Below are 12,843 nucleotides of genomic sequence, written 5' to 3'. Positions count from 1 at the left end.
GTTTACCCCTCTGCAAGATGGAGGTGGCGCCACAAGGGGAACACAAAAATAAAGGAGAGGGGATTCCAGGAAGGCAGACACAACATCGCAGGCCTTGCCTTCTGGTGGAGGACACAGGAAGAAGGAAGCACAACTAAGATCGGTAGCAGGAAGCCATTAATGGGGGGGCGGTGCAGAGCAGAGAAACATGGCGGGGGTTCTCCCCCAGCCTCGGCTGTCAGGAAGCCTCTGTGTGGAGGCGAAGAGAGAGGGAAGGGCATTCCAGGCAGAGGGAATGGTGAGGGCAGGCCCTCTGGGTCCAAAAGGAGCTGGCATTGACTGAAGAGCAGGAGGTCAGAGCGGCGGCAGTAGAACGTGCGTGGAGGACAGCAGTACGAGCTGAGCTTGACGGGGAAGGAGAGCCAGATCTCGCACGGCCCTGAGGGCCACAGTAAGGGCTTTCTAAGTCTGGGACAAGGCAGGGGAGTGACCTGGCCCCTTGGGTGGCTGGATGGAGGATGGACTGGAGGGAATGGGCCCAGAATGAGGACAGTGGTAGGTTGACTAATGACCTCCAAAAAGATCCATCCACATCCTGGCCCCGGCACCTGTGAATGTGACTTTACTTGGAAGAAAGGTCTTTGCAGATGTAATGAAGTTGAGGATCTCAAGGTGAGATCATGCTGGATTATCTAGTGGACCCTAAATCCAATGACAAGTGTCCTTATAAGAGACAGAGGACAAGGCCACGTGAAGACAGAGGCAGGGACTGGAGTGACGCAGCCACAGGCCAAGGAGCACCTGGAGCCACCAGAAGCTGCAAGGGGCAGGAAGGCCTGATCACACCTGGATGGGGGGCTTCTGGCTTCCCGCTGTTTCACCCACCAGGTCTGTGGTCATTTACAAAAGAAGCATTGATGAAATCGGGGCTTCTGAAGACGAGAGCCACAAACATCCCTTTCCTTTCAAAATCCCTGCCCCTTGCTAAAAAAAGGGTGGGTGTGCCTGTGTGCGTGTGTGCATGTGCGTGTGCGTGGAGTGGGGAGACGCTGGGCCCTGCTGAATATTTTAAGCATCCACTTCACTCCATAATTGACACAGAACCAAGTACTCCCACTCAGCCTCGACTGGAGGACTGAACACACAGCCCAGGTTCCAGTGTTCACACGGTGGAGCCCCCAGTGCAGGGCACAGCTGTGGGCCCTGCAAGACAGACCCACACCACAGCGAAGTCCTGGCCTCACCCACCCACTCCAGCTGTATGACACCAGGCCTGTGACTTGACCTCTCTGTGCTTCAGATTTCTCATCCATGAAACATGGGGCTATCCCCCCCATTTCCCTCAGGGACACCAGTTTCTGGCAAGTAGCAGGTGCTCGATGATGTCAGATCCCTGCCCTTCCTTCTTCCCCCGACTCTGGTGACAGGGGAAATACTCAGGCTATGGTGACAGTCCTCCAAACCAAATTAAATACAACCAGTTCTCAGCCGGGGGCTGGGGGTGGGGGCCTGGTTTTGCCCGCAGGCGACACTGGGCAGCATCCAGAGACATCTTTGGTTATCATGACTAGGAGGGTGCTCCTGGCACCTCCTGGGGAGAGGCCAGGGAGGATCCTACAATACACGGGACAGCACCCTCCCCGCCAAAGAATGATCTGGCCCAAGACATCCACGGTGGTGAGACCGAGAAACTCTGATATAGAGCAGCAGTTTGATGGTAAGGACTGGTCTTTGCTATTTCGAGATCATTCCCTGGCTTGCAGCACGTGCGTTATGTAGTCCTGTGCTGATGTGTTTTATTACCTGCCCCCCTGGAAAGTACCTTTAGGGAGGCAAGAGCTGTGTGTATGTGTTTGCAACCGCCTCCCCAGTGCCGGCACCCTTGGGACGCGCTCAACCCATGCAGGTGCGCTGAAAACACACGGGAATGAAGATACACAGGTAATACACACCTCGCGTTCAGCGCAGGGCTTGGCGCACGGGAAATGCCCATGGAAGGCCGGCCAGACTCTTACTCTCTTTCCTTAGGCAACCGGTCCGGCCACCTGGGCAGGTGGGACTTAGATCCACAGGGTCCGAGCCCCAGCCCCTGAGCCCCCGGGGTGACTGGCGATGCATGCTCTTGAAGCACTTCCTGTGCGCTGGGCGCTTAACAGGTGTCAGGGGTGTGCTGGTTCTTACTCGGTCCTACTGCACTACCCACCAGATTGTCCCAGGTGAAAACCCACTTTACAGATAAGGACACGGAAGCTAAAAGAGGTGATTTAATGTGCCCAAGGTCACTCGGCCAGCACATGGAGGACCTGAGACCCGATCTTGAGTCTGTCCCGTTCCAGAGCCCTCTGGGGAGCATTCCATGACCCTGGAGACCCCCACTTCCCGCTTTTATTCCAGTCTCAGCCTCTGTGGCACTGCCATTGTTCCTGGGTTCTGGAACGTTCTGTCTGGCCTCCACGTGGAATCCATCTTAGTCTGCTGGGCTTCCTTCTCAGGCTCGCTGGGCTGCAGTACAAACGTGTCCCTTCCTGCCTTTGTCGTTCAGAGACAATGCGTTTGTTTTTCCTTCTTTCCCCCTTTTATTCCTTGGACGCAGAGGCAAGCCATTAGCAAATTATTTCAAGGCTGGCTTTAGAAAACATTTCAGGGCACGCCTTTGACGGTTACTTTATGCCTGTGATGGATTCTTCCACGGTGCTCTGAGTAAATACGAGCCTGAGGCAGGACTTGGAACGGAGCAGATTTTTTGGATAAATCATGTTCAAGTCCAAGTTGTCAAGACCAAAAGCCCGCTCCCCTCCCCACCCCAGCACGGATACTCTCCTTGTCCCCAAGCTCTTAGGTAATTGTGGCTTTACAAAGTTTCCTCCTATAAAACAAATATTTTAAGTGAGGCCCCCCAGTAAAAGGGGGCGTGTGTGGGTTTTCCAGTTCACTGGGAATCTTTGAAGGAACGGCTGGAGAGAAAAGATCTGGTTGTCGCAGCGGCGGACTTTGAAGGCACACCTAATGACATGCTAGGCACGGCCGCACATTCACAGGCACATCTGTGCCCGTGAATAATAATAATGGGGATTGGCAACGCGGAGTGATGATAATCCCCATTTCTCAGATGCGGAAGCTGAGGCTTCCCCCATCCCGTCAAGTCCGAACATCGTGGTATCCAACAGGGAGAAGGCGTTTACAAGCGCATGCATTCTCTGTAGCTGGCACTGCGCCCGGCGCTCGTTTCAACCTCCACACGATGCCATAGTTCACCCCATTTCACAGAAGAGGAAACTGAGGCTAGCTCCTAACGGGTCAAAATCCCTCGACCAGGACATGGCAGAGTCTGATTCAAGCCCTCAACCCCAACGCCAGCTGGTGCTCCCCACTCAGTAGATGCCAAATGCTAAATTCTGGGCAGGGACTGAGGCCCGGAGTTACTTAGCGCGTACGTACGTGGCTACAGGCACCGTGACACAACAGCGAGCAGAGAAGGCAAGGCCCCTGCGCAGCCTAACTTCATTCATTCCTCCAGCAAGCTGGGGAGGCAGGCCACACAGCAGCTAACACATGAGCAGGGCGACATGGCCAGGGCGATTCGAGCCAGGGCCCAGGGTCCCAGGGCTCTGAGGGCGAGAGAGCTGAACGCTACCAAACCCCATGCCCTTAACTGCGCTGCCACAGAGGGGAAGAGAGGGACATTCATAGAGACAGAAACAAAGAGAGAGACACAGACGTGCACATAGAGACAGAAATAGATAGACAGAGAGACAGAAAGAATGAATAAGAGGTCCTCTCTCCCTGGCCCAAGAAACCCCTTCCAGAGGTTGGTTTGGAGGAACTGTCTTATAAATTCAGGCCCCACGGATTTATCCAGGGCTAGAAAGCAGCACAGACCCACAAGAGAACATGTCACAGACCCACGTGTTTGCACCAGACTGTTCTACTTTGCTGTGTGACCCTGGGAGAGTCACCACACCTCTCTGGGGATGCTGAATCCGTGCACCTGTCAGGGCAGCTGTGAGCTTTCAGTGACCGCAAGTGTGCAGAGGGCCGGCTCAGAGCCCCGTGGACCCCGTGGCTCCAACCCTCAAAGCTGGGGCCCATCGTGACCATCAGCACGGTATCACCATGCTGAGCCCAGAGAAGGAGTTGGCCTAGCCCATCACCTGCCTTCGGGCTCTTTTGAGCTGGGCTGACACTGTCAGGTGGCAGAAGGTTCCTCTGTGAAAACAGTAAGCCCTCTCTTTGAGTTCAGCCCTGGTCAGTGAGCTGGGCTTCCCTGAAGTTATCGGGGAGGTCTGGAGAGAAAAAAGAAGGAGCTTAGCTGGAGAGAGCCTGGACTGGGGTGGGGGTGGGGTTCCAAAGCCTAGGATCCTGGCCCTGGTTTTGCCATTCACTCACTGTGCCTCCCCAGGCAGGTGCCTTTCCCTCTCTGGGCCCCGTCCCGCCTCTCTAAATCATCCGTGAGTTCCTTGAGACCGATTCTATACCATCCCCTAGCAGGACGCAAGCCAGGTTTTTAATCATTAGATTACTCATTGCACCCTGCTCTCCCAAACCCCATCGAGCTTGCCCGAGTGAGAAAGGACAGAGCCCCCCAGGACCCACGCCAAGCCCCAGGTTCGCAGCCCAGCAGGCGAACCTGCCCACCCCCTTGGGTCTCCTTGGATACTCGGGAGACGACTTTGCAATTTCACTTGACGACAAGATAACAAAAGCTACAACTCAACACGCACGTGACATGGACACTTGGCCATCCTGGGAGGGTCAGAGGAGATGAAGCAGGTGCTAACTAATCCTCCCCTAAAAATAGGGGAGCACAAGCATTCGTGTCTGGGGCCAGAGTGCTGGCGCTTCCAGATAAATCAACTGGCACGGCAAGCCCAACTCACGTGCCGGCCCCATCCTCACAGACGTGGAATACACTTCCTGACCGCTTCGGGAGACAGAGTAACTGCATCGTCTCGGGAATCACCCCCGATGCCTCTTTTCCCAGGCACGGGGAACAGGAAACGGCTGGGGCTTGACTGACAATGATTCTGGAAGAGGCAACTTCCCTGGTTGGATCTATGGGGACCCCCTCCCCCACTCCAGGGGAGCACTGGAGGGTAGGAGTTTTTACGGTTGCTTTAATACTTAAAAAAAAAAAAAAAACCACGTAATAAGCTTACAAGGTCTGGTGGCTCCGAGTCTGTCTGCCTTTTCCTCAGGGAAGAAAATCTCTGTTGGCTGCGGGCAGAGAAGCGGCGGAAAGACTCCCGACTGCGGGAGGCGAGGTGTCGGAAGGAGGAGGTGCGCTTGAAGGGGGTCCGGCTGGCGGGCTCCCCGCTCGTCCGCTCGTGGCCCACCGTGGTGGTCACTAAGTTGAGGGCCTCCTGGAAGGACCTCCTCACTGTGCCCATCCACTGGGTCATGTGGGTTTGGGCCACCGTGAGTTTGTCTCCCAGGTAATCCATGGGGCCGGAGGAGGGGAGGAAGGAGGTGAGCGAGGGACAAAGCAATTTCGCACTACCAGGGTCCACTCCCTCTTTCTACTTTCTGCTCCTGCAAGTTCCGGGCTTGCTTGGAGAGAAAACCCGGTAGCCCTCTTCAGCCAAACCGGGAGGAAATCACCGTCGCAGAGCCAGCAGCCGGCAGCACCTGCAGGTCTCGCTGAGAATTCGGAGGCAGGTCACAGTCGGGGCCGGGAGTCCACCCGCCCGAGTTGTAAAGTCAACACGCTGGGCGGTCCCCACTCCAGCCCCAGCGGCACTCACGGGCTGCATCGGCTGCGACCGGGAGCTTGGGGAAATCGAGCAGCACTCGCTCCCGGGTGTGACGGTCCCCGTGAGGTGGGGGAGGAAGAGGCGGTGGCCCTGGGCACCCCGGTGCTCACCGTCCCTCAGGGAGGCGGCCCCTCCCGGGCGCACACAGGAAGGACCCGGCGGGCAGGCTGCCACCTGCCGCAGCCCCCAGCTGGACCCGGCTCACCTGACCCATGCCACGCAGGTTTTTCGTCCTCTGGCCAGAGACTCTAAACCTGTCGGCCGGCAGGCAGCATGCTCACTTCCGGAGGCAGCCACCAGGGCCCCCGGGTCCCCTGGCTCGGCGGCCCAGGATGACATCAGTCCCCGTCTTAGCGAGGGGCTTCGCTGCCCAGGAATGCAGGAGGGGCCTCGGGGAGGCGGCCGCCCAGGGAGCTGACGTCCGCCCCCATTTTTTTTTTCTCCCCCAAGTCCCAACTCGCTCACCGTCCCTCAGGGCTGACGGCGACTTCACGTGCCAACAGCCTACCCGCCCTGTGCCCTCACCGCAGGCTGCACGTGCGTGCACTCGGGCTCGGGGATCTGGCAGCCCCGGGAGGGTCGGAACAGTTGGGAAACTGCCTCCCGGGTGACAGGCAGCACCTCGGGACCTCCTCGGCATCTCAGCTGTCAGTCTGTCTCCCTCTGCTGGCCTGTTTCTCGGTCAGGTTTTCCGTTCCCTCCCCATGTCTCAATTTCCACTTGTTCGTCCCTAAGCTTGTCTGTCTGTCTGTGTCTCTCTCCCCTTTCCAGCCTCCTCTCCCTCCCTCCCTAGAAAGCAATACCCAGCCAGGTGAAACAGCCCAGAGGTCCCCCAAGGAAGTGAACCAGGCCAGGCTGTACTGGAGTGCAGGAGGGGTTGCCATGGCAACCCCGGGGCACAGCATCTGCCCCATCCCGGGCGGGGGGGTGGGGGGGTGGGGGGGGCTGGGCACAGGGAGCAATGGGAATGATTCATGGTTTACACTCGGTCACATGAGCTCCTGGGTTTTAACTCTTGTGCAGCTAGAGTAGTTGGCACAGGGGGGTGGGATTGGGGGCACAGACAGGACAGCAGCTTCTGAGACAGGATGGGATGCTTGTCAGGAAGGGTCAGCAGCAGCTGGATAACAGAGGGGAGGCACACTTGTTGAAGGAGCTTTCCCCCTCTGGCAGGGATCCACACCCCTGTTCTACAGGTGAGGAAATGCAGGCTCAGAGACGTGGGTTCACTCACCCAAGGTCACACAGCAAAGATACCACTGGGGCATGGATGGAGGCCGCTCCAAACCCCGTTTTCTGGATCTGACATGGCACCTGGCCTGGAGTGGGAGTTCAGGAAATATTTATTGTTCGAACGCCAAGCCCAAGACTGAAACCTTGATAGGTCTGATGGCATCCCAAATGCCTTCCCCCACCCACGAGACCTCAGTTTTGAACAAATATTTGCTCCCTAGATGCTGATCAAAGGGCCTCGCTTGAGAAGGTTTTCCATGAAGGCATTTCTGACGACGCAGCTGACCCAGATCTCTTTCTACTCTGGATTTCCAGTCCTTATGGCTGTTCATTCATTCGTCCATTCACTCATTCACTTCAGTGTTCAGAGAGTACCTACTCTGGGCCAGGCACCGGGTACAGAGACTAAGAACGGGCCCTGCCACTGAGGCAGGCAGCTGTGACGGTGGCTAATATTCACGGACCGTAAAGCCGAGTCCCCAGCGCCATTCTAAGTGTTCATGGGAATTAGCTCATGAATCTTCGCATGAATCCATTTGACGGAGGAGGAAGCTGAAGCTCAGAAAGGTAAAGTCATCTGCCAAGGTCATTCAATGCGGTAGGAGCTCCAAGATGGCCCCCAATCTTCCTTGCCCCTGTTATTCACACCCTGGCCTGGTCCCCTCAGAGTTGGGTCTCTGAGCCCAAGAAAATCAGGCAGGAATGACAGGGTGTGACTTCCAAAGCTAGGTCACAGAAAGTTATCAGTTTCCACTCTGCTCCCTCAGATGGTGCTGGGGGGAAGCCAGCCACCGTGTTAGGAGGACACGCAAGCCGTCCTGTGGAGAGGACTCTGTGGAAGGAATCAAGACCCCAGCCCACAGCCAGCACCCACGTGCCAGTGAGTGAACCACTTTGGAAGCAGATTCCAAATCCCCAGTCAGATGACTGCTACCCTTGACTAGCACCTAATGAGGCTCCCTGAGCCAGAGCCACCCCACCCAACTGCTCCCAAATTCCGGACTCACAGAAACCACACGAGATACAAATGCCCAGAGGCAGGGCGGTATCTGGCTCATCAGGAAACCAAGGGCTGGTGCAGAATGAGTGACTGGGGAAAGAGGCTGACAAAGGGTTCTTGCAACAGCCTGCAGATCCTATATATTAGGAAGCATTACCCCATTACAGAGACGAGGAAACACGCATCGGGCAACACATTCCATCTCCATACGTGTCTCCGGCTCTGCCCACCACCCCCTGTGCTCTCCAGGGTCCCAGGGCTTCTGGTCTCCAGAGTTTGCCCAATTCCTCACATGGAGTGACCATGGTCAGCCGCCTGTGGCAGGCAGGCCACTTCATGGCCCTGCTCCCTCCCTCAGCGGGCTAGGAATGGCCAGCGTGGGGGCAGACACGAGAAACAGCCGAGTCCTTCCCACCGGGCTCCAGAAAAGCCACACCAGAAATACCTAAAGAGCTGGAAAAGGACACAGCTTTTTAATGGACCATCTGGACACAGAGGTGGGAAATCTGGGAACCTTCGGGAGGGGGAAAAAAATGCTAAATCAGGGGTGCCTGGGTGGCTCAGTCGTTAGGCGTCTGCCTTCGGCTCAGGTCATGGTCCCAGGGTCCTAGGGTCAAGCCCCGCATCAGGCTCCCTGCTCGGCGGGAAGCCTGCTTCTCCCTCTCCCACTCCGCCCGCATGTGTTCCCTCTCTCGCTGTGTCTCTGTCAAATAAATAAATAAAATCTTTTTTAAAAATGCTAAATCAAAGCAGTATATAAATCACCTTAAAGTGATAATACCCAGTGTTGCCCCAGCTGTGACGAACAGGACACTTTTATCCGTAGCAGACGGAAATGGAAATTGGTATATAATTCCAAAGGGAATTTAACACCCAAGATCAAAAAAGTCTCAAAAACAATGGCCTGCCAGGTAGTGACCTACATGCGGAAGCGTGATGAGGTCTATAACTTACTTCGATATGCAGCAAAAAAAAAAGGTGTACTAGGGAATGGATGGATGGCTAGACTTATAAAGCAAATTTAGCAAAATGGTAGCAATTATAGAATCTAGCTGGTGAGTCTATGTGAGTCCCCCATATAATTTTTCTGTACGTTTGAAAATTATGATAAAAGATTCAGGTGGGAGGATGTGCCTGCCTTTTGACCCTGTAGTTTATGATCCAATTCCATGCCCAGAAACCCATCTTTGGGAACAAGAAGGATCTACACATTTTGCTACAAGGATGTTTATTACAGTCATATATGAGATTTATATTTCTGAAAAATTAGTAGGAGCCTAATTGTCCAACAAAAGGGGACCTTGTTCAGTGCTGTGCTGAGCCATACTGTTGTGAAAGCCAAAAGGAAAAAGTCAGTAATACTGATCCTGTCTTGATTTCTAATGTTAATAGTTTGTTCATCATGGATTTTTATACTAATTTTTATTTTTTAAAAATACCACATTAAGAGGTGCCTGGGTGGCTCAGTGGTTAAGCATCCAACTCTTGATTTTGGCTCAGGTCATGATCTCAGGGTCGTGGGATCAAGCCCTGCGTTGGGCTCCATGCTCAGCGGGGAGTCTGCTTGTCCCTCTCCCTCTGCCCTTCCCCCAATCTCTTTCTCTCTCTCTCAAAAATATAAATTTAAAAATAAATCTAAAAACAACACCACATTAAAACTTCATTTATCTTGATTACTGATTTTTTTTCTGTGCCTCCTTAAATTTTGCAATATAGGCATGTACCTCAGTCCCCTCACCCTGGTCCCAGCCCTGGATTTGCTAAAACAATACAGGATCCCAGTTAAGGACCTGGAGCCCTGCCTCTAGCTCTTATTAGCTGCGTGACGCTGAGTAAGTTACTTAACCTCTCTGATGTTAAGAGATGAAGTCATCCAACTCATCACTGCTGTTAACACCATTGCCACCATTTCCTGGGTGCCGGGCATTGTGTTAGATCATTGCATGATACCATCTGCCCCCCCCAAAAATGAAATGAGATCTGGCCTATGATTATCACCCCCACTGTACAGATGGAAAAACTGAGGCACAGGGAAGTTCAGTGACCAGCCCAAGGGCACACAGCCATTGAGTGGTGGAGTTTGCTACCCCCCCGCCCCGGCCCCACACCTTCGACGAGGCAGAGGATGTCGTGGCCCCGCCAGATTAATTTGGATGGGGGACACGCATCCAGGAGAGCAGAGGAGACCAAGTAGCAGGCAGGACTCCACAGTCGCACCTCCTTCCATACGGGAAGAGTGGTACGGAAGTGAGCTGAAAAGCCAGATTGCCTGCCTGCTCCCTCCTGGCTCCCTCTAGGTACAGTGCGGTCTGAAAGTGTGACTATAAAAAGCGTCGCTCCCTGAAAACTGGGACAGCACAAGCACTTTCCCCCCAGAGGGCTCTTTCTGCAAACTCTTCTGTTCTCTCCAGGAAAACTCCTGGGACAGTGCTGGGCATCAAAAAGGAAAGAAAGCCATCCCCTTACATAATGAATCCCCAAAACACTGCAGACGCTGCGAAGATCCAGGAAACGAATGGGAATTTGATCCACGATGTGAGGTGGGACCTAGAGATCACCAGTTCCAGACAAGCGTGTGCAGTTCCCAGAATGAGAATGTCGGTCATTCATTCAGTCGACAAATGCTCCCTGTGCAATGACTTTGTGGGAGCTCTGTGGGGGCCCAGACGGGACCAATAGTCCCTAAGGAGCTCAGGTAGCTTGCTCTTCTCGGTCATTAAGGAGGTGGGAGGGTATTCCAATGGACCACCTCAAACTTGAAGCTACATTTTCTCCCAAGAATCTGATACAAACGTGCACGCTCTAGAGAATTCCTCAGGTAGAAGAAGCCAGAAAAGACACGAACAATTGCAACACAAGTGCCAAGGGCTGTGATGGCCAAATGTGTAACATGCTGTGGGAATACAACAGGGCTCCTAGACAGGTGGGATGTTGAGAAAACAAGAGCAAAGAGAAGGTGATCATTTACTGCGGATCTGCAATTGGGAGAGGGGGTACCTGCGTGGGGTTTTGAAGGATGAGTAGGAGCCCTCCAAGAAGGGTGAAATGAAGACCAACAGATGCAAAGGCCAGGGGTCGCGACCATATTCAGTCTTGCCTCTGGGCTCTTGAACTTGCTGTAGCCCTGCCTAAACCTGCCTCCCCTATTCTCCCATCTCTCCTGGACCTTCCCCTGCCCCAAGACCACCATCAGCAACTTCCGCCTTTTCCACAGCAGCCCCAGGAAGTCTCACTTACCTGACCATCTGCACATCCTGCTTCCCAAAACACTGCACATACCAGGCCTAGAAGTACGCCCACATCACACTGCTGTGGACACTAGTGCAGTGGAAATCGCAGCAACCATGAATTGATGATTTACTACATCCCAGGAACTAGCTACCCACACGTCTCATCTCATGTAACTCTCACAACAACCCTGTAGGGTGATTTCTGATATTAATTATTCTCATTTTGCAAAGAAGGACAGTGAGGTTTAAAGAGCCAAAGGGACTTGCTCAAGGTCACCAAAGTGGCAAGTGGGGCTCTGGGACTTGAACCCAGGCATGTCTGATTCTAAAGCCCTCCCTAGAGTGGAAGCCAGACTCTGCCCATACCTCTAGGACCCCTTAAAATGGCCAATTCTGCCCCCAACCCTGTGGCATGAGGGTGGTGACTATTCCCCATGCTTCTCTGGGTTGTCCCCAGACCTCCTGGGGTCAAGAAGCAGGTGCAGGACTGGTCTGCTTGTAAACCAACCAGTTTCCTTGCTCGCCACCTGGCTTGCAGAATAATTCCAGGGACCCCGTGTGGGAAGGTCTGACCTGAGGACCCAGTTTAAACCTGTTTTGTCTCCCCCTCAGACAGAGCAATGCTGTCAGAGAGCCAGCCGATGGCTCGGGGTCTCCCTCCAAAGCTGACATCCATTGTCTCGGAGTCATGGTTTCCCTATGGTAACGAGAAGATCATAAAGCCCAGCCCGTTCCAAAGGCTGTGGCAAAGAACCAATGAAGATCGTTCTTGCCCAGCACATAGAAGACAATAAATGGCAGCCACAAGGGGTGATATTTATTCTATTATAATTGATATCATCCCATTGTCCAGGAGAGTCATAGGCTCTTGGAGAGTCAGAATTGGAATGGACAGGAGAGACAGACCTAGGCCAACTTTCTCATTTCCCCAAAGAAACAGGCTGAGTTGGAGGGCTGTGTCTCAGGCACCACAGTAAATCTGTGGCAGGCACCCCCTGATTTCCCATAGGAGGCCTGGAGTTCTGGACTTTGACAGGACCCAGCTTCTCCCCAACCCCCAGCCAAACTGGACAAACTGCCATCCTGGGCTACGCCACACCGTCTCTCATTCAGCTCTTTGCACATGCTGTTCCCACTGTCTAGGACACCCTTCCACCCCTTGCTCACCTACTCGCCATCTATTGTCCTTTAGAGCTCAGCTTCGGCGCACCCTCCTCCAAGAAGCCTCCCCTGATTTCTTCATGCCCATAGGAGGCCACCTCTGGGCTCCCACCTGGCCATCTTGCCCCCACTGCATCATTAGCACACTGCGCTGGATGGAACTCAATCCACCCATCAGTCTCCCCTCTGAGTCCACAGGTGGCAGGGACGTGTCCCATGCACCCTTGATTCACAGCGCGCCATGCCCAGCAGGCAAGAGACCAGCCTACTGTGTGAAATGAAGGAACCACTGAGGCTTGAACCCGAGTCATACAACCCCCAACATCCCTCTTACTAGGCTTGTTTCCAAGGCAACAGGGAAAAGAATTCTGATATGAAAACAAAACAAAACAAAACCCAACAAACTCAGAAACGGCTTGATCTTCCAAGTCAACCTCAGATTATTTATAAACCAAGCCCGACATGATTTCCTGTGTTCCTTCACCACCTT

The 12,843-nt window shown here is 53.9% G+C and overlaps 1 protein-coding gene across 6 annotated transcripts in view; it reads right to left on the bottom strand.

The window, feature by feature from the left end:
• The window catches only part of KIAA1671 (KIAA1671 ortholog), a 186,798-nt gene that overhangs the window by 61,264 nt on the left and 112,691 nt on the right, over positions 1-12,843 (bottom strand). Inside the window, exon 1 of one of the 6 annotated variants that reach the window (XM_073886762.1) lies at positions 5,136-6,462. The exons of the other annotated variants lie outside the window; for them this stretch is intronic. Within the exon in view, the coding sequence (XP_073742863.1) occupies positions 5,136-5,420 (285 nt within the window). The 5' untranslated portion in view covers positions 5,421-6,462. Of the gene's footprint in view, positions 1-5,135; positions 6,463-12,843 lie in introns of those variants that run through there. 6 annotated transcript variants of the gene reach the window in all.

The sequence above is a fragment of the Callorhinus ursinus genome, unplaced genomic scaffold (genome assembly GCF_003265705.2).
Source record: "Callorhinus ursinus isolate GAN/ISIS: 27379988/994484 unplaced genomic scaffold, GSC_fseal_2.0 scaffold72, whole genome shotgun sequence".
Lineage (NCBI taxonomy): Eukaryota > Metazoa > Chordata > Mammalia > Carnivora > Otariidae > Callorhinus > Callorhinus ursinus.
This window is presented reverse-complemented; position numbering and strand designations above follow the sequence as displayed.